The sequence below is a fragment of the Amblyomma mixtum genome, chromosome 5, assembly GCF_055824585.1.
Source record: "Amblyomma mixtum isolate Tamu chromosome 5, ASM5582458v1, whole genome shotgun sequence".
NCBI lineage: Eukaryota > Metazoa > Arthropoda > Arachnida > Ixodida > Ixodidae > Amblyomma > Amblyomma mixtum.
In genome coordinates, this window is record NC_143016.1 from 85,665,970 (window position 1) to 85,687,603 (window position 21,634).

Here is a 21,634-nt window from a genome sequence, read left to right on the forward strand (position 1 = left end):
GCTGCTCCAATGATGCAGTTGTGCACTTCACTCTGCAATAGTGAACGAAAAGTCGGACACAGCCATCTCTGTATGGACCCAAGCCCGGCTTGGGCCCACAGCTTTAAGCCCGGGCCCGGCCCAGGCCCAGCAAAATAAATCATGTCCCGGCCCGGCCCGTGCTTTCGGGCTGGCCTGAGCCCGTGCAGTGCACTAGGGGCCCTACAATTACTTCATTATAGCTGTAGCTTCATTACAGCCTATGTTGAATGAGGTTATAAGAGCAATGGTCATTCCTTCATTATATCCATTACTTCGTTATAAACCGTTCAATTATAACGAGGTTCAACTGTAAATTTACGTTGAAAAGTCACATTCAGACGAAACTGTAATGACAAATGAGGCAGGAAAGTTGGTAAGCCCTGAAAGAACTGTTGCCTGAACAACCTGTGCACATTTCAGTCAAAACAACTTCCACATGCAAGCACATGTAACGTTTTCGCGCCGGACATTGTGTTCGCACCACGACGGAAAAAACTGGGAGTTCTTTCGCTTAGCCATCGTACGTGGTCTGAACAGTGAGTGACGAAAAACGGCTAGCGTTTATTATGCTCGCAGCCCGGGCTACTCGCGAGATCGCGTGATCACGTCACAGCTCGGAAATGTGGGTCGCTATTCGTCCCGCGTTCCGATGGCACCAATGCTGCCAGTTTCCCGACTGATTAGCGACGGGCCGTCAGTGTTCCCGGCTAGATGCCCGCGGTGGCGAGTCATGGACGGGTGATGCTCGCGAGTGCAGAAACGAGAAAAACACGACGAGCCGCAAGCACGGCGGGAACAACAAAAACGTTGACGCCAGATGACCCGCGCGAGTCGCTCCAAAAACCAGTTCTAATATTTGAGAACTTCCTTCACGGTTCGCTTCGCTTTTTTTTATTACCCGAGCGCATCGCGCTCATTCGTTTCGGTTGGACAAGGCGGATGAGTGCGCAGGCTGTGACAGACGCAAGCGCTGCACTGCACGCCCTCCCCCTCCCAGTCCGCAGCGCTGACGGCGTCTAAAAATAAACATCTTTTGTCTATGGCAAGCACCCGTGATGCATAAACATGGTAAACGCTCAATGTTTACACGAAATTCTCAAAGCGAAACTGCACCCATTTGGCCAACGACCTTAATTTATCTTGAAATTACCTCAATGAGGTGAGCACTGCAGCGCGGCTCGCATCTGTCACGCACCCGTCAGCTTAACTTTCCCGTGCGAATGGAAAAGTCAACTCGGCGATTATGTATCTTTGCGTCAGCCGGTTATCGGCACGTGAAATACATTTACACCCCACGCACATTACACGCCTGCTTCAAAAAACAAGTCAGGTGAAATCTGCGGCACGTAGCCCTGTTTGCAAAAGAAGCCAAGAAACAGACGATGTAAAATTAATAAACTTATGATTTACTTACTTCAACAGGGCGGTCTTCTGCTTCACGAGCAGTAAGCAGGAGCTAGTGGAAACAGTCCGAACTTTCTGCGAAACATGGCTGCACTTTTGGACTGCACATTCCGCTGTGCACCACACAATCTGCCGCACAAATGTTTAAAGCACCTCTGTTTTCACACAAGACTTCAGTGAAGACACGGTTTTGCATCGACCCAAACCTTCCGATTACCAACAAACTTTTCTGGCGTGTTCAATCATCTGTGAGGCAAAGTCCACATACCCGTTCCAGACGCTGTTCCGAAAAAGCTTACTGAGGGCGCTACTAATTAGATGCCAAAAATTTGAAAAAAATGTTTACAAAAATACATTTTGCAATTTTTCTTACTAAATGTATTATATGTGAACAATATTTAGTTACAAAAAACATTTTCTGAATGTTTTAGCATTGATTTTAGTTTTATGTTTTTGGCGCCAACTTCAAAAACTTTTGCGTGACACAAAGATGGCCAACGTGCTACCTACGATCACATCCTGTGGGACTGCAAAATAGAGCCACCTCCGGGTGATCTAGTTACAGCTCCTTCTCTCGAGCGGTGGGAGACCGTGCTGGCTAGCTCTGACCCCAGAACGCAAGTTTTGGCGGTGGAGTGGGCTGACAAAGTCGTCGAGGGCTATCTACTCTCGACCACTTAACGCGACCTCTTGCCAAGCTCTTCCCGGCGAATAAAATGTTTTACAATCAATCAATGCTCCTGACTGATACAAATGGTGAAAATGTTAAAAGTAAAGCAGCCTGTTGGACGTGCGCGTCAGAAACAACTTTCGAACATTATTTTTGATATAAAAATGAAAAACAACAAGAGCCATTTATGTAGGGTTTATGTACTATTACACTATCCGTTGACATCAGCCAACCCGAAGTCCTAAAGACATTCAGAAACTTGGCCGTCGAGCTACAAGATTGTTCGAAGGTTTAAATCTAGTGCGGAGTGGTGCAACCTGCCAGTCCAGGTATATATGAGAAGTGCAACAAGCAGCACCATAATTATAAGTTGCCCCCACGGCGAGCAGACACAAGCAGTGTAAATATGCTTATTCGTGGTGCTATTAATAGCTCAGAATCAAATCTGTTCGTAAGTCGAGTTTACTGTCGCAGTTATTACGAACGCTCGCTTATTAGGGCACGTCGCTATCGTCAGTCTAACATAAAACGAACAACCGGGGAGCTGTCACTCGTTTAGAACGAGGAATATTAGTTAACGGGCAAACTTCACCTGTTTTCTGATGTCCGCCGACACTGCGTTATCCTGCCGCAGAATCCTTCTTCATAACTCAAAAACCGTATTTTTAAAAATTAGAGTTCGGCTTCCGTGAAACACTTTGTATATTTCACTAGTGCAGAAAAGTCGGCAAGTTGGTACAGATTCATGGCAGACAACGCGGAACACGGACTGAAGGGAATAAACAGCGCTTGTCTCGTCCTGTTTCTTCCTTTCAGTCCGCACTCCACCGCACTGTTACCTACCATAGTGCATAGTTTCGGAATGGCCCTACAGAAACAGGATGTTGGTAGGAGAACGCAACGGCAAAGTGTGTTGTGTTCTTCCAACGTCCTGTTGCTGTCGCGACATTCCTTGCTGTGTAACTTAATTAGCAAGAATCTATTAATTGGCATTTATTTATTTATTTATTTATTTATTTATTTATTTATTTATTTATTTAGTCCGGACAGGACCAAGATATAAGTGGTGTAACAAGGGTAATGCAGTCAACATTGGCGCGCATATTTTTTCAAGCGGCTGCAATCTTTCCTTTTTTGCTGTATAGTCATGCCTTTTCGTTGATACCGATTTGGAACCTCTATTCTTGCAAACCTTGAAAAATTCTGCAGTTGGCCGACTGTTTTTCTTGGTCACGCGCTAAACTGCATCACGTGCCACTAAGAGAAGATACGAAGAAGCAGAAGAAGGGATCGCAATCTCAGGTCGCTCGAGGTGTTTTTCCTCCGTTCGTCGACAAAAACTACAGGTTGGATTTTCTCATCATACCTGCCGTCTCTTTCAATGGCTTATCTTCACCCTAATCTCCTTGCACCGCCGTTCCTTTTCCTCGTTTCAGTAAGATGCGCACCGGCCTGACCACTTTGCTTCTTTACCTTTCCTCAGTGAGTACCCGGGGTAGCGAGTGTGCTTGCACAAGCAACCAAACATGCAGGACACCATATATATGTCCGCATGCATATGACAGTCCCTCTCTTAACAGTATAGATGTGGAGCTGTAGGCTTTCTTTTCAGCTCTAAAGTGCGGTGCTTGCTCTCGCTATCACAGCCAATATTCGTGTCAAATTTAGTGAAGATCGTTTTTAGGCCGCTTTTCTGCGTTGTTGCTTGATAGGAAATGCGTAGACAGTGTCAGTTAAAGGCTGCAAGAACCTTTGACGAACAGTTAGCCTTGTACAGGCGCTCAGAGTGTAGCGTTGCGAAGTGCCGGCGCACTAATGGTGCAACGTTTGAGCTCTTATTGTCCTCGCGGAGTACGAGCAGTACTACCGCGAAGAGCGCGGGTCGGCATGCAAAATATCCCGAAGGGAACTTTGCCGGCAATTTGGCCCCATTGACTGACCCAGGTCACATCATGGCTAGCAGCCGATGAAACACTGCCGGCATTCTTTTTCCAGCTGTCTTGCTGCTAGAATACCCTGAATAAGAAGCTCCCGGCAGCCGGCAATCAAACATAACCCAATGAATCTCAGAATTGTACCTAAAGACGACACACTGAAACAAATATTGATTTGTTCTGTTTTCTTTTTACATTTACAAATAATGCAATAAAAGTTCCTTCTCGAGAAGGAACTGTGCACGTCACGTGACTACGGCGAGCCAATAAGACATGCAATAAGACGACAATGCCGCCATTCTGTTTTGCGGGCGATTATGTCGGCTGCCGGCAATATATTACCCGCTTCCTTATTGTCTTTCTTTTTTAGCCCCCTCCTGACGTATGCCTGCAACCCTCTCTCCCTCGCAGTTACCAGGACCGGGGACTTCTTCGAACCTTTTCGAAGTCCACGAATTCCTGTTCATGAATAAGTCGATCTTGTACCTCTGGAAGCGGCGCAGTAACCCGAAGGCCGACAGATTCTGCCTCTGCTACGGCCCGTCCGCCACGATGAGTCGCCACTTCGGCGCCTTCAACTGCAGCGCCGGACGCTGGGGTGCGCTGTGCCACGTGCGAGACTCGTTCGCCGGGTGCTTCAGCAATGGCCATCTGGCGCAGGCAAGTGTTGCTGTGCTGAGTATGTAGCTAGCCGCCTTTTCAACTAGTCGCAGCTCAAACGCTTCGTGACCTGCTGATCCAGGCCTTGCATCTTCCTTTTCGTACGTTGTTGGTCAGTGCAGTGGCACCATGATATCCAGGAATCAGTTCTACGTGATAAGAACTTTTTAACACTGGCATCTCAGTGGGCGGTTCCAGCTCAAGCTAATATTTCTGAAGTGTTGCGCCATTTTAGCGACAGAGGATCATCATCATTAACCAGGCTAAGCTCAGTGTAGAACAAAAGCTTCTTCCATTAATCTCCAATTAGCCCTGTCGTACTGCAACGCAGCCGCCCCAACTAGACGCTCCTAACTGGTTCCAACCGGTCAAACCGGTTTATGGAACTATACCTAATTTATACCTTTGAAACCATTTGATACGAGCTGGAAACAAATGGTAATTGTTCCATAAAACAGTCTGACTAGTTGTTATTCTCCTGGGACACTGCATCAGCAAATCCCTAATTTAATCTCCCAAACTTACTCTCTGCCTATGAGGCTGCGATTCCCTTCTCTAGGTGTTCATCTGCTACTTAACCCTGAAAAGGGTTTTGAGGTTGGCTATAACACGCTTGAATTGTGCAATGTAGGCCACCGAGCGTTCGTGCCGCGTACGAGACCTCAAAAGCGAGCCGATAATTTACAATATATTTTTAAAATTTCTCGCTTGTACGCCTCGGAATGGCCAGCGGTGCCGGGCTTTCGCCCGAATAATAATAATAATAATAATAGTGATTATTGATTGCCGCGGTAGTGCGCTGGGGAAAGGGGGGGATAAATGGGGGAGAGCTCAGCCTGGTAATTGCCTCCACGGGGGGGTCACCGCAACCGGGCTTTGCTGGGAAGGGGATTAATAGAATAGGGGAGAAGAAGCGGGTCGGGGTCGTGGCTGGGCACAGGGCAGGAGAGTCCGGCGCGAGGGCAAGGCAGAAGGCGTCGCTGAGCAAGGCCAGGGCACGGCGGCACCTGCGCGCGTCGGCACAGTAACGTCCCCGTGGTAGACGGTGGCGAAGCGGTCGGCTCTTCTCGCCCGAATCCACGCGCAACGCGCCATGCAGCGCTCGTTACCTTAGCAGCGGAAGGCTATCATTGGTTCGCCGTGCCAACTCTTGCTGACGTCACGCAGCTACCCACAGCCGTACGGTAGAGGCGGATGCGCTTTACCATTGCCGAAAGCTCCGCTCCCCGGGGCGCGCGCGTTGGAAGCCTGCGGAGGGGCCGAGTGGGTGGGGCCAGAGGAGCTGTTCACATTTCAGTGTGCAGAAATGACGAGAGAGAGAGAGAGAAGGGCGGGAAAACGCGGAGATTCAAACTTTAGCTACAGATAATCCACCTTCCACGAAACGCGTGATGACCGTGTCAAAAGAGCGTGAAGAATGCGGAATCAAGCATGCGATGCAATCCATGAAATGTACTACGGTAGTTGTGTACGAGATTCTGCTTCTTTGTGCTAGTTCTTACATAGGGCAGACTGGTAGAAGCGTAAATGAACGTTTAGCGGAACACGGACGGTGTGTGAATGGTAATGCGGGCGGACATCTGGCGGACCACTGCAAGAAATGCGAGTATGAATTCGGCGAGTATGGCCGCCGCAATGGCTCAGTGGTTATGGCACTGCTGCTGACCCGAAAGACGCGGGTTCGATCCCGTCCACGGCGGTCGAATTTCGATGGAGGCGAAATTCTAGAAGCCCGTGTACTGTGCGATGTCAGTGCACGTTAAAGAACCTGGGGTGGTCGAAATTATCCGGAGACCTTCACTACGGTGTCTCTCATAGCCTGAGTAGCTTTGGCACGTTAAACCACCTTTAACCATAAACCAAACCAAAAAATTCTTGCTGGAGGATATTTGTGAAGTGGCGTCCTTTAACATCCTAGGCATACCGCAACATTACTGTGAGCCCCTTTCCAGAGTCCCTTTAAGCGGACCGTCGCTCACCACGTGCAAGCTTATGCATTACGCATTTCTTGAAATTCTATCGCAGAAATAACAGGGAGTCAGTGTGGTTCGTCAGCGGGGGTGTGGAGTACAGAAGAGTTGGTATGGGCCCAGCAAACCAAAAACCTCTGAGAGACGTCTAGCTAGACGTCTAGCTAGACGTCTCTCAGAGGTTTTTGGTTTGCGGGGGGGTTATACAGTGATATCATTGTCAATTCTTCACCTCGGAAACGTATTAAAAGTCCGGGAGCTATTACTGCCGACTCCGCCTTACATGACGCAGGATCTCCCGCAGGAGCGCGGCGCCTTCGTGATACCCGCGCGGCTTCCGGCGCTGCCGGCACCGGGCTCGCCCCCCTTGGCCGCCCCTATTCGATGCCGGCTGATGGACAACACGACGGCGGACGTGTTGGGCGACTTTCCGGGCAACACGAACCTGACCTTCTGCGGAGTGGACGTGTGCCGACGCTGTGTGGGGGGTTTCAGCAACAGGAGCTTCTGCACGTCGCTCTGGACCAGAGACCCTCGTGAGTGCGCGAACCTGTTGATGTTTATTCCAGCCAGACGGAACATGTAACTTCCAGAATCGAATTTCCTTAATCTTCACGGAAGGTAATCAAGATTAATCGGTTTGGTTTGGTTCATGGGGTTTAACGTCCCAAAGCGACTAAGGCTATGAGAGACGCCGTAGTGGAGGGCTCCGGAAATTTCGACCACCAGGGGTTCTTTAACGTGCACTGACATCGCACAGTACACAGGCCTCTAGAAATTCTCCTCCACAGAAATTCAAACCGCCGCGGCCGGGATCGAACCCGCGTCTTTCGGGTCAGCAGCCGAGCACCATAACCACTGAGCCACCGCGGCGGCTCAAGATTAATTGAATGTGCTGTACCGTTAGAAGGGTCCAGGAAAGGAAGCATGTGGGACCATCGTTGAAAGCACGGAAAAATTGGAAAATCACATTACCAGCTCTAAAAATATTGGCGATTGCAGTGATTTTTCAATGTATCGACAATACAGGATCAAGTGTCTGTATCGAAAATCAATTTCAGTTCTGTATCTTGCATAGGTATCGGAAATACTATTTTTTAGGGTATCGGGTATCGGTACCGAAGATACTTTCTTTAAGTGTCGTGCCCAGCCCTGATCACTACCCATTTAGTTTATGGTTTATGGGGTTTTTAACGTCCCAAAGTGACTGAGGCTATGAGAGACGCCGTAGTGGAGGGCTCCGGAAATTTCGACCACCTGGGGTTCTTTAACGTGCACTGATATCGCACAGTACACGGGCCATTTAGTATTACACATTTAACAGCTGGCGCTAAAACTGATGCCGCGTTTCGTGAGCGTCCCGTCACGTTTAGTGAGAGCTGTTTCTGTGACATTTTAACATTTAATCAGAGTCGCGCCATCAGGTCGCGTGATGTGTGACATCACGTGTCACGTTACGCATGAGTGACGTCACATTTGGAGGGAGAGTATTTCTGCAGAACTAGAACGTGCAGTCACATGACACAACGGTCGCGCTGTTAGCCTCTCGTTCCGGCCAGAGAAAAGCAACACCAACAACAGAAGCAGCGACAAACAGCTCTCACTGACTCCTACTTCTTACCCAGAAAGAATAAGCACTGGTGTTTTTCTTTCTTATCGCAGTGCTTAAGTTCGAGCCGCTTGCCCAGTCGGACTTCGCGGTGGGCGTGCGGTGGCGCGCGGATCGGGCCGTCGGCCTCACGTTCACGGCCAAGGTGTGCGCCTCGGAGGGCAACTGCTACATGGAGTGCTTCGAAGAGCACGTGAGCGGCGACAGCGGGCAGTTCCTGGTGCCCACCGACCTGTGGAGATTCCGCGTCGCCATCTACCTGCGCCGCCAGGACGGCACCACGCTCTACCAGAAGAACTTCCGCAGCAAGAGACTCGGTGCGCTTACACGCTATAGAAGTTCGGCACCTGGATGAAGCTCAGTCATTGGCTTTTTTACCAGGTTGCGTTTGTTGTAGCGGTAACTCCTTGGCATATATCCTCCGAATTCGGGGTCGTGTGTGCCCATAGACACAACCGCGCAGGCCACTTCATGGCTGTCTGGCGCTAAGCGCTACGCCTCCTGATGCTTCTAAAAAGCCGCCTGAATGTAATGACAGAGGTGTGCAGTGATATAGGCACTACATACTAACATTCATAACCCTCTTCTGACGGCCCTTAGAGAAACTACAGAAAGCAAGTGCAGATGGATGGACGCCAGGGAAGGATTTAAAGAGAAGCAGGAGGGAGGGGGGGGGGGGGGGGGAACTAAATATTTCTGGTGGAATAACCATTAATAACTACATTTTTTTTTCACGAAGAAAGTGAAAGAAATGAATAGGACCGCCTTACCCTCCCAGACCGCCTTCTCCGAGAATCATCTATAATCCGCCCCTTATGGACGTCACTGGATAAGCACTAGTAATCCGAACCTCCGTCTATTGGATAAATGAAGGCAGTATTAGTGTTAGTGTGTCGGCGACTGTATATTTGGATGTGTTAAACACATTGTGCCACGGCGCTCTTTGTCTACAGATGCCCTTGTGCCATAAAAGGTAATCATCATCATCATTTGGGCGTGTTAAACAGCGCAGCGATCCTCGCTTGTGCATCCTTGTTTTTGTTTTTTTCGATACATAAGAACTTCTTGTGTAATTTTCATTACACGAGAGTTATCTGTCCTCAGTACTTCCATGAATTTTGGCTGCCATAATTTTTGCGTAAACATTTAATTATATCGTTGTCAAATCGCAATGTTCACAAACTTATCACACGTTATCTGGTCAATGCAACACAAGAAGATACTGAATTAACACCTCTTTTTGGGCTAGTTGGTGCATGCTTGAACTAGAGAACAAATAGCGCCAAACCATGCACACCACAAGAAAGGAACGAGGACGAGACATAGGCGCTTGTGTCTCGTCGTCGTTCCTTTCTTGTGGTGTGCATGGTTTGGCGCTATTGTTTCCTCTAAAACAAGAAGATATGAATGACCGAGCTTCACAGATCGCATATTGCGACATCACGGAAATCGCGAAAACTCGCGTGTAGCATGCACCGGCTAAGAATAGAAAATTTATTGCTCAAAGTGTACAGTGCAATATGTACAGTGTACAGTAAGTGTACAGTGTGTGTTACAATATGATATATAAAGTACATATTATGCAGAGCTATACCGCTTGCCCTGCGTTATCGAATATAATTCGGGTCTTCTTTTATCTTCAGCACTGTACATATATTATCAGAAACGATGTGCAGCAAGCATGCTTTTCTGTAAAGCAGTAAGGGCTAATGGAGAAGTGTATGCACGTGCGGAAGCGATCGAGGTGCACAGTGCAGAGAGAGCGGAATTCCTGGCGCTTTTGCTACGCAATTGGGTTGAGCAAAGTCTGAAGTCGTGTGGCGGCGTTGTAACAGTAAGAGGGCATATGGCTTCCGTTGCGGTAAAGCTGATGTTAGGCCACGGCAACATCGGTCGACAATGAATAGAGTGTTAATGTCATTGCCGAGTTCATTGATGGAGAGATACTTGCGGCCGCATTGAAGCTACGTATATTGCGGTGATGATTTTGGCAAATGAACTCGACAGGCAAGCTTCCAGCCTCGTCGTGCATGGCTCAGGAAGAATCAGAACAAATTTGCCTTTTTTAGGTCAAGTGGCGTTGCCAGAAATTGACTACATTCTAATCTCGTTAACTCCAACTCGCTTATTTCGAACTTGCGGTTTATTCGAAATGACGAATTTGTCCTCTCAGCATCACGCGTATATCGATTCCGAGAATAGTTACTTTGGCACAAAAAATCCGCCCAACGGTGGCATTTCCAGCGACGCAACATGTACGCGTATATCCCGACGCAACGAACAAAGAATGGTGATCGATTGGAGAAAACACAATACGGAATGGGCCAAGAAGAGCGTTTGGAGGCCGGTCATTTGATGTCTCATTTAACCTTTGTGCCGATTGTATTGTCTCTTGCAGTTGTGTCAGCAGGTACCGGTCTTCCCTCTTCGCTACTGAAACAGTTACAACGTAGAGTATTATGCGATTTACAGATGATCACTTCAAGCTTACCTTACTTGGATCAAAGTACACTAACGCAGTTTAATTTTTCTAGAAGGCTAAACAAAGCACGCGAGCTTAGATAACTGCTTGGTTTTTGTCCTGCGTCATTACTTTTGTGTTGAATGGAAATGAAACGGCGATCATCTAGATACTGATATTACGGCTGTACGCCCACAGCGCCCGACCGGCCCTGCTTCTCGACGGGCGTCGTGAAGAGCTGGTCCGAGATATGGCTCTACTGGTGGCCCCAGGACGACACGAGCGACGGCTACGTAGTCAGCTGGTGCAGGGGCGGCAGCGAAGACGGGGAGGATGAGCCGCAGCCTCCGCCCAACGAGAACTGCTCGATGGACGTGAGCGGCTCGTCGGCGGCACTGCGCCACCTGCAGGCCTTCACCAAGTACGTGTTCAGCATGCGCGCCTACCGGTGGCTGGACTCCAACAAGACGGAGCGCCTCTTCAGCCGCCCGCTCCGCTCACAGCCCATCGTCCTCATCAACCCCAGTAAGGGAACTCGTCGTGCGTGAATATATATAGGCTTAAGCGGTGTTAATCCTAAACTTTGGTCTGCTCGTGACACCGCACAATGTTTGCGAGACTTGGCAGGACGGAGGCTTCCTCACTAATGTCTTAGCCGCGCGAATACGCCTACCGACAGGCAACTGCTGCTGACATGACATATACATAGGGCCGATAGCTTCTCCCCCGTGGTCGCATGTGGAAGAGGCCAGCTATAGTGGTCACGTGACAGAGGCCAGCTCCGACCATGGAGGAGAGAGGTCTGCTGCCTCCTGCGTGGTGACCATTTGATCGCCCCTGAAGAAGGGACTGAGTTGGTCCCGAAACGTTAGGATCTCGTTTCCAATCATTGGTTGGTGTCAGAGTCTCCTGTATATATTACAAACCCAATAAAACAGACATCCATCAAATATGTTCACATTCATCACATATACATCAAATTAAATCAATTCTAGTCAAATGAGGATACGTGAACATATGCAGTAAGGACTATATTCACATCACTCACTGCCACGTTATGTACGCGAATGCCTTATGTCTCAATAGGTGGAAATTGAAGAGGACCAAAGATTAATTCGAATTATGCGAAGTCCGAATGAGGGGAAGCCGCGTCCTTAGCATACAACGAAACCAGAGCGTCAGTCCGAATAAACTGGAAGTTCGCATTAAGCGAGTTCGAATGAACGAGGTTCCTCTGTATCACTTAATTTACGGAATACGGGAAGAACGGAGCTGACTCACAAATGACAGTACAATTACAGCGTGACAAGTCGCAGCCTCGTGAAGTTCAAATTCACAGTTGGCCCGCACGAACATTTGCCAGAAATATGACCTTATAAAATAAAGTAACAAAAATCTACATCGGCTAAACTACTGCTTAACGCCAGCAGTTCAGCGAAAGGCTGTCCCCACGGCAGCTTTCGCTCTGCTGTTCGACTTTGCGAGCACACTGTTCATCCGTTACCACACGTTTATCAGGCGGCAGTTACATCTACGGTGCTGGAACAGCTAAGGGGGGCAGCTATGTGCAGTTGCTTCCCACTCCACGCTGCGTTCATCTGGCCGCGATTTTCGATTTTACCACGAAGTTTCTAGTCTTACGCCTGGAGTATACAGCTCAATTTTGCCGCTGCCGACTCTCCTTCCTCTATATATAGTATACATCGCAGTTTTTTACTCAGTCTGATAGCTGGCACTGAAGAAGCTCTGAGGCGTGATTGGGCGTTAGAGACTACACACGAGAAAAAGTGCCAGTCACGACCTCTCTCGCAATCCACGGTTTTCATTGCATTTTATGCTCGACAGTGCTCGGCTTCTCGATACACGATGCGCAGGAAGGCAGTGCGTAGACTGGATAGTGGTCCTCATTGGCTGGTGGCCGCTGTAGGTTCCACCTCGGTGAATATAAATGAGGTTGTAGCGCAACCGGTATCGAGGTGTGAATGTTCAACTGGCGCTCAGTGTTGAGGTATATTATTTATCCCTCTTGAGGTACGTAAAGAAAGTTGTAGAATACCAGGAGTAGTCAGAAAATGGCGCTGCCGTTATAAAGGTATACCGTTGCCATGACCACTGTTTGTTTATTTTCACTCACGTGCAAGGCACCTGACTTTAAGTGGTAAACAAAATAAGGTGATTCGGAAATGCACCGAGCTGAAATGGTCGCGTATACCCTATAGCGCAACCCGTTCGTCCTCCCAGGCTTCATTCCGGTGTTCGTGTTTGTGGCCATACCAGCGGTGTCCGCGATCGTCTCCATTGTGCTCATCCTGGCGAACACAGTGTTACGCAGGGTGAGTACCGGCCGAGTACCAAATAGCCCTGCTGGCACTCGATCAAGCACCCAAGTGCATGCCTTCTGAGCTGGGCGAGTTGGAAAGGATGCACCTTGGAAAATCCAGCGCAACAAAAAGACGAGTATACAAAGGAAGAAGACGCAGTACTCGTCTGTGTCTTCTTCCTTTGTACTCGTCTCTTTGCTGCGCTGAATTTTCCAAGGCGCATGCCTACGCTAAATGCGTTAGCTGGGGTATTTCTCACTTTCTTCTGCTTTCTAACACACGCGAAAAAATATATCATTACTAACTCTGAGCAAAATCGGCGACTGTAAAAATTTTTTAAAAGCTGAGGGCAGTTCTGTATGTTATATGTACAAGTGGAGACAACAGAACCATCATCTACATCTTTTATCCAAAGGGGGAGTGCGTAGGCCGTTTTACTCCCTACTGGAGCAGTAAAACGCTGCATTTAACTCATTTGCACTTCGTGCGGAGTAAACTGCTGCTATTGCAGCTCTGTACAGCGTTCGGATCACCAATTTCTGGACGGACGAAAACAGGCAATTTACTCCTCCCTTGCGGCTTTCGTCTTTTTTTACTTCAAGCACTCTTTTCATTGCATGAATCAGAGAGCGAGCATGAAGTTAAGCGCTATGCGTCTGTCCTTTGCGCGCAGGAGCTGCCATCGCCCAACCTGAACAGACAGGCCGCGCTGCCGCAGCTGCCGCGAAGGAACCCCACATACCACAGGCCGCCACAGCTGCCGCCCATCGTGCTGAGAAGACACTCACGCGGGGATTTCGAGTGACGATGTCCCAGCGACTATGTCCACCGGAGCCGCGCGGCTGTAATAAACGACTTCGCATCGTTTCTCCCGCCGTCAGAGATATAGTATACTATCGGAGGAGGACGTCACTACCCACCTGTTGGAAATTATGTGAACTATACGACTCTATAACCAAGCTACTGTTGCTCTCGTATACCTTCAAATCTGAGTACCATGCTGCCTCCCGTGGACGTAACCTAACCGTTTACGTTTGAAAGGAGCGCTGCAGTAGGTGCGTAGAAAAGAAATATCTGCACGACGTTCCTTCGCAACTGGAGCTGAGCACAGGATGAAAAAGCCAGGCGGACTCTAATACTAACGCGTGAACCGCGGCATGAATCAAATTGATCATCTGTTATTTTTTTTTTCAGCTCCCGAAAACTCAGCTTATCTAAGCTGTCTATAACATGTCGTCCAATCCCACGAGTTCTACATTTCCGCGGGCAAAGTTGCCATCGTCTGCTGCATTTCCGACGCGATAGCGTTAAAGTCCTCGTTGTCCAGAAAATCCGGTGTCGGCGTCGGCTTTGAGCGAAAAATCACGAGTATGACTGTGGCAGGTGCATGGTGCCCAGAAAACAACCAAGGAGGCGGGGGGGGGGGGGGGGCGGGGGGGGGGGGATGTGAACCTAAGTCACATGACCTTGCAGCGTCATCACAGCCTGGCCACCGGATAGTGAGCAAACTGCCCATTGTGGCAGGTGGCAGCTAAATTAATTATTGGTCGCTCGGGAAGAGCAACCTGCGTCGCAAAAGCCTCACCGGTGGCAGCACCTACCATCGCTGAGCAGTGACGCATCGCTCAACCAATGGAGGAAGGAAATAACTATGGAGTTGGTTATATTAACTCTATGCTATGGCTCAACCGCTGCACCACTACGCCAGGAGGGGTATGAGGACTCCCAGGGATCTAGGCACGTAAAGCGGAAAATGACCTTCTATATGGGAATTAACTGAATACGCTATCGCGTCATTCCTAAGTGTCCCCTCCAATTTGTTCTACCATTTCTGAGGCAGCTGTTTTCACAGTTACATCTTTCCAATAAATTTTTGATAAGCCCGGGAAATTCTTTGTAATTCTCCTTGAGCATCCTTGCTCGCAACTTTCATTGAGGTGGCAGATTTTCAGAAACAAGAAAAGCAGGAGCCAGAACCTTAGTGCTTACTTAAGAGCCAAAAAATTTGAAGTCTAAGCAGGGCATTTTGTACACGCAGTTTGCTCTTCTTTCCAGTTACGAAGCCGTTAGTATGCGAAAATTTGTGATACTTGTGAGCTCCCAAATACAACCTACAAACCCTCATTTGGCGTACAGTGCGTTTCCATGCATACCGCGTCTGGTGTTTCATTCTGGAATTTATCAAAAAGTAACGCAAGATGCGGGTGTTCCAGCAAATGAAGTTGACGTATTAATTGCTATGGCATCGCAGTCAACTGCCATTCATGAGTAGTGTACGCTATACACCATTTTATACCTCGGCATAATGAACGTACCAAATGCAATAAACCAATTAGAGGGGCGCTACTGGCCGGGTAGCATGACCAGTTGTTGTGATGCAGGGTAGCGTGGTTGGGCCGGAGAAGGGATGAGGATGGATGGAAGTTGACATTTGGGAACGTGAACACAAACAGGTTTACTGACACTTTGAATAAACTTAATTTCATATTGTACAAATGAGCAAACGGTCAAGAATTAAAAGTTCATAGGGTCGACCGACTGGATGAGCCTTGTCGTCAAGGCACAGAGCGTTCGTTCTCACTTAGGGCACCGGTTAAATACCCTATGGCTCCGCCCCTTCACCAGGTGGTGGCCAGTTCAACATGAGGCACACATCGGCGCAGCACAGCAAGCGGAGGCACTAGTTACAGAGTCCACGCGTAGGAACTGGCGAGGAGGAAACGCAAGTCCCCAGCTTTTTCGCACTGCAACATTACTTCAAGCAGCACGTGTCTATCGAAAACATATGAGGCGTGCTGGCGCCGCGGGCCGCCACTGCGGCTGGCTCTCTCCGATTCGAGCCGGCTCCTGTCAGACCGTTCCCTTCTTCCCGTCTTCTGTCCATCGTCGGTCGCTTTTAGCGGGGAACCAAAGGGAAGGTCGTTCGCACCGAGCCGAGCGTGGGAAGAACTCCACAAGCTACTTCCCAGCCAGTCATCCTTTTTTTGGTGGTGTCATCGTGGGGTCAAATGAGCTGTCGAAATTGCCGCTACCGCCGGTGAGCACGCGCTGATTGGTCCCGATGCTGTAGGTGCGCCCGCATGTGCGCCCGTATCTGCCGGGTACGTGGCGCCATCTGGCACCATCAAGGTGATTTGCGCATGCGCATTGGCTGCGCGCGGGCTCCCGGTACTCCGGTACCGGTAACGTAAAAACTGTACACGGTATGCTAAAGGTGTCTCCGGCTGGTGTGCATCTCGGTCATGACAGGGGGGAAGTTGCTAAATAGGTTTTTGAGGAAATGAAATGGCGCAGTAATTGTCTCACATCTCGGTGGACACCCGAACCTCGCCGTAAGGAGAGGGAGGAAGGTGGGAGTGAAAGAAGAAAGAGAGAAAGAGGGGCTCTAGGGGAGGTCTCCGGAATAATTTCGACCACCTGGGGATCTATGAAGCACGTACTTGACATCGCACAGCACACCGGAGTCTTTACATTTCGCCTTCATCGGAACGTGGCCGCCGCTACCGGGTTCGAACTCGGAAACTTCGGCTCAGTAGTGGAGCGCCCTAACCTCTGAGCCCCCACGGCGGGTGTATGTTTTGTCCCAGATTTGAACTCAATGGGCACTAGAACTCTCTTGGACGTCCCTTGGACGTCCTAAACGTCCGTAGGACGTCCGTGGGAGTTTTGATGTCCATTGGGAAAATAGAGGTAATGACGTCGCACAGCTGTTTACTCCAATTCTCCGTAATAAAAACGGAAAACAAGAAACGATGTGCACAATGAACAGCTAGAATGTGCTGGCAGTTCCTCGTACGTTCGTTAAATAAGAGTGACGATCGGGTAAAACGGTATCTTCGAGAAACGCAAACACGGATTGTCAGATATATGTTTCCATGCGGTGAGTCTGTATCGAATACTTTACGCTCGTCAGTAACCATACGTGTCTATATATATATTATTACGAGTAGAGCTCGCAAGAATAGTTCTAGTAAACTCTAGCTTCGAGCTTCAATAAATGCCGACATTTATTGCGCAACCACCAAAGAATGATCTATGTACGTCACTGCGATGAAAGAATTGAGGCATGCCCGTGCCTGGTGTGTGCAGGAACCTTGCAGTAGCTATACAATTTCCAATCGGCACGAAGCTCGATCCGTGCCTTAAAAAAACACTCCGATTCTCGGGCGGTTACCGACTTGAGGCTTTTAAGTGGGCACACTGAGACTCAGGTCTTGTCACCCCTGCGCCATTCAAGCACACGGAACTTCTTTCAATTATAAAACTCCTGCACAGCTTTCCTTCAGAAAAGCATCTGAGGCTGCCAGAAGATGTTTGCTGTGGAAAAGTCGATAAAACGTGGCTTACAACACGTCTGCATTTTACATTTATGATAAGGAATTTGCATTTATGATAAGTGCGGGCATAGCACATACGTTATACAGATTTGCAGACTGGTTTGAGGAGTATGTATAAAAGTCTTCAACTGCGAGATGCGTCTATGTAAGTTTTAAAAATAGTGCCAGCCGTGTCAAGTCCGGCTAAGCTGAGTCAAGTAGAGTTAATTGTAACAAGTTTGGTTTCCTGGGATTCCTGGGATAGCACACGCATCTTAGGCGTTGCGGCAAAGAAAATCGGCCGCACAGTTACTGCGTCAGGAGCGTAAATTGCTAAGCTAGTTGGTTCATAATGTTGTCAGGGTGGAACCAGCGGAACACAGACGCTGTCCTGCGTTCTTGTCCTGCGTCTGTGTTCCGCTGGTTCCACCCTGACAACAAAGCTACTGCGTCTGTGGTTTCCAGCAAAACATACGGCCGATAGTAGAGTACAGTCCTCAAACTACTTCCTGAGTCATGACATGTAAATAAATTTCTGAACTTCTTCATATTGGGTACAGAGGTGACAGCGCGAACAGAAATTTCATTAAACAGGAAGAGACGCCTAAATCGGCGATCCCGGAGGCCTTGGCAATTGCGTATTTATTGAACTATTAATTGTCGCCATGCCAGCAGCAACTTTCAGGCATGACATCCACGCCAAAATGGAGTCACGTACAAGCCCGGAGACACGCGGAGAAACGACTGCAGTGAGTCGACATTGAGTAAAGGAAGAGTTCCAGAGCGCTAAAAAAGACGAGCACACAGAAGACAAGGGCAGGACGGGCGGTGAACTCCAACTGGAGGCTTCGAAACAAAAAAAGAACGAGAACCTTCTACGCATGCGTTAAAATTGGCGATGCATGTAAACACCCTCAAACACCTTCACGCAGCCGGCAAGCATATGAACCACACTTTAGAACACCCCTATCTAACCAAACTTAGCAGGCGACTTTCACCACTAAAAAGGGACACCGAGGTGTCACTGATGCAAGTAGAACCCAGCCTTTTGGAAAAAGAAGTTTCGATTTATTCATGAGTATCCTCGCGAGCGAGTGTGTCCTTGATCCTGCCTGAAATTCTTATTTGTGTTAGTAGTGTGTTTCTTGTTTCCAAATAAATAAAATAATTCGTAGTTCAGCGCCCGTCCTGTCCTTGTCTTCTGTGTGCTCATCTTTTTTAGCGCCGTGGAACTCCTTTATTCAGCACGCACCAACTAGCCCAGCAATTGGTTTAAAAGTTTTCACTACTACTACTACTACTACTACTACTACTACTACTACTACTACTACTACTACTACTACTACTACTACTACTACTACTACTACTACTACTGCTACTACTACTACTGCTACTACTACTTTAGCCGACATTGAATTTGCCGCGTCATTCGATAACGAAACCACTAATAGCAAGGAACTTCGTCATCGCAATTCAACGTACAAATAAACTGGTTAAAAAAATCACTTCATTTTGAAAGTTAAAACGTTTGTTCTGGTATTTTTTTTTGAAATTAGGTTTATTTTGTTGTCAAATCACTACCAGCGGCTACAACAATGGCACAAAAGTACAAAGCCGCATCCGCATCCACATCCAGCGTCGCGCACAGCTGAAATGACGACTCTCTGACGGCTTGTTTGGGTGCGCCTTGCAAAGTTAGTTGTCATCGATGGATAAGTTTATTATACGCCCGATTCGTTAGTAAGACTCTGTCGAAGCCGTTTCCTGACTGCCAAGCTACAGGAACCGGCAGTCAGACTACTCTTCAGCTTGGACAGCCACAGGTGCAATTGAGCGCCGAGCCTGAAGGCTGCGCTCAGTGTGAGTATTTCGCTCTAGCAAAATACTTCTTTGAAAATGCACTGCACGGAAATAGTGCCGAAAACTCAGGGTTGTTTTACAGCCTATCCCTGGAAGAGGGTGTGTGCTTTTTGTTGCTATGCACAGTGCGTGGGCACTGAGGACCCTAAAAGGCTGGACATGCGCTGTCCGCCAAATTTATTGGCATTGAACTCACAAAGTTCATTTTAAGTTTATTACTCTGTGCCAGTTCGGAATGTAACGTTGTAGCGTGCTCCCACTTGTTTGCGGCGTAAATGAAATGTTTCCTGGCTCAAAGTGGGCGCAAGAAAAAAAGTAATAATAATAAAAATGGAATGCTCGGTACTTTCGAAAGTCACACGACTGAAATAATTTTTGTTCATGCATGGGCAGTTCAGTGGCGTCTTAGATAGAGGTCAGAAGGAGAAAATGGGAACTCTTCTTGCTTTTCTAAACGTTCTGTCTGTAGTTTTATTAGGAATGAAAGCAGAACTGCTATTAAATGGTGCTGAATAAAGCATCGCAGTTTTTCCGCCACTTCGGAGTAAACTTTGGCTCCCATGTTTTTTGGTCCGCACAAAACATATGAACAGTGCTGTCAGTGACGGCCATGGTAGCATGGCAGGCATAAGGAACAACTGTTGAGTGGAGGAAGGGAAAGAATGTTGCACTTGTGTTCATGTGCTAAACAGCCTCTGGTTTCTTTATGCACAGTTTGGCTATAATGTGTGAAGGGCTGCACCACTTAAATGTTATGTACTGCCTCATTGCAATTTCCCTTTGCCTCATCACTGACAATGAATGAACATCTCTAAAGGCAGCACTGTGATGTCCCCACCTCTAGGTTAACATTCTAGTACCATGGCATCAACCATCATCAACTAGGACTACTATCAAGGCATCCTTCAAATGTTTAGGAGGAAGAGGCTTGAGTGTGTATCTGTGGGCACACGTAGGTTATAATGGCCACAATAGACTCCTGGCCATGGGCACACTCGATTCATGCAACGAACTCATCTTGACTTACCCCTTTTTTTTTGCTATTTTTATCCCCTTCCCCATGTCTAAGGTAGCCAGCAAGACATAGCGTGGTAAACATCCCTACTTTCCTTTTTTTTTCACTCTCTCACCGAATGCTGGAACCCACGTGAACTTTTCTTTCTTTTTTTTTCAGTGATCTATGACCTCTCCATCGGTGCTGAAGCCTCCGATTCCACTGGCAATGGGGGCTTCACCAAACTTGGTGCGAGGGAGTTCGAAGTTGCGTGCTCGGTCTTCATCTGCTGGAAGGGGCCCTGACAAAGGCCTACGTGCCCGCTACTGGGCATACCTGTTTGAGAACCTCCACAGGGCTGTGGATGAGATCTACAACACATGCGAGACGGATGAAAGCACCTTAGAATGCAAGGCAAGGAGCACGAGTTCAGAACTGAAACTAATAGCTTCGTGCTGGTTTGACTACGCGCTTAAAGGGAAGTGAGGATAGTTTTAAATTAGTCTGTATAAGTGAATTATCATGTTCTGATGACAAAGAGGCTACTTCCTCTGAAAACAAAGCTTTTGTACACAAGAAAAATAAAAATAAAATAAAGGTACTGCTGTCACCAGCCGTTTTCACAAGTCATTGTGGTGACATCAAAACTGTTCTTTGTGGGTGTATCCCTCAGCTTGGAAAATACTACCGTTCATTTCCAAATACTGATCATATGGTCCTCTTCAGTCTTAATAGCACAAAATTTGAATCCTGTGAAGAGAAAGAAATTTTTAATTTATAAATTCATATTTCCCCAGTCATTGTTTTCTTTTGCTGAACAAACATCAGCATAGGCAGAAAGAGCCATGCAATTGGTTTTTACTGAGAATGAAAACTAGATGGAGGGGTCCTCAATATTCCTTTAACTCTTTCTTACCTCCCCCAGCAATGAATCTTCCTGGCAAAAGCGAAGACTGAAGTTGCAGACAGGCACCTGTCAATAGTCTAGGATCAACTAAAATGATACGAATGGATATCGTCTTTTCAAATAGAGCTGCCTCTTGCATGTACGAAGTCAAGTGTTGATGCTGCAGAATTGCGATACTAGCGCTGCTGCAAGGCGAGGACGTCACCTTGGTCATCATGCTAACAGTGATTGTTCCGTGTTTATAGTTCTCACGGGAGGTTAAAAAATATTCCCTCATCTGGCTGATAAAAAAAAAAGAATCTGAAACTGAAGTGTTGTTCCTTTGCAACATAGTGAAGAGTGTTACTTGACCAGAAGTGGCCCGGATCATTTGCAGAGTGGGCCATTTCTTGCCATCATTTGAAGGAAAGAGTAAAGTCCTGTTACACTGATGTTTCTGTATGCTGCTTCCATCAGAATGTGGCTGCTGCGTTTGGCAAATCTGCCGCCTGATTCTCGGAACAAGAA

The 21,634-nt window shown here is 47.9% G+C and overlaps 3 protein-coding genes across 4 annotated transcripts in view; 2 read left to right on the forward strand and 1 right to left on the reverse strand.

Moving 5' to 3' along the window:
- LOC149342878 (WASP homolog-associated protein with actin, membranes and microtubules-like) overlaps nt 1–1,690 on the reverse strand; it is a 32,269-nt gene extending 30,579 nt beyond the window's left edge. Inside the window, exon 1 of the mRNA XM_089545385.1 lies at nt 1,436–1,690. The gene's annotated coding sequence lies outside the window, so the exon portion shown is untranslated. The remainder of the gene's footprint in view (nt 1–1,435) is intronic.
- A 1,845-nt stretch (nt 1,691–3,535) lies between these two features.
- LOC149342879 (uncharacterized) lies at nt 3,536–13,855 on the forward strand. The gene is made up of 7 exons (XM_089542253.1): nt 3,536–3,577; nt 4,441–4,695; nt 6,952–7,195; nt 8,322–8,585; nt 10,928–11,254; nt 12,971–13,062; nt 13,724–13,855. Exons 1-7 carry the CDS (start codon nt 3,536–3,538, stop codon nt 13,853–13,855), a joined length of 1,356 nt encoding a protein of 451 aa, XP_089398379.1.
- A 5,149-nt stretch (nt 13,856–19,004) lies between these two features.
- The window catches only part of ssp3 (SCAPER domain-containing protein short spindle 3), a 113,243-nt gene continuing 110,613 nt past the window's right edge, over nt 19,005–21,634 (forward strand). For both annotated transcript variants that reach the window (XM_089545386.1, XM_089545387.1), the window contains exons 1-2: nt 19,005–19,226; nt 20,401–20,634. In XM_089545386.1, the coding sequence (XP_089401512.1) occupies nt 20,407–20,634 (228 nt within the window). In that variant the 5' untranslated portion in view covers nt 19,005–19,226; nt 20,401–20,406. The remainder of the gene's footprint in view (nt 19,227–20,400; nt 20,635–21,634) is intronic.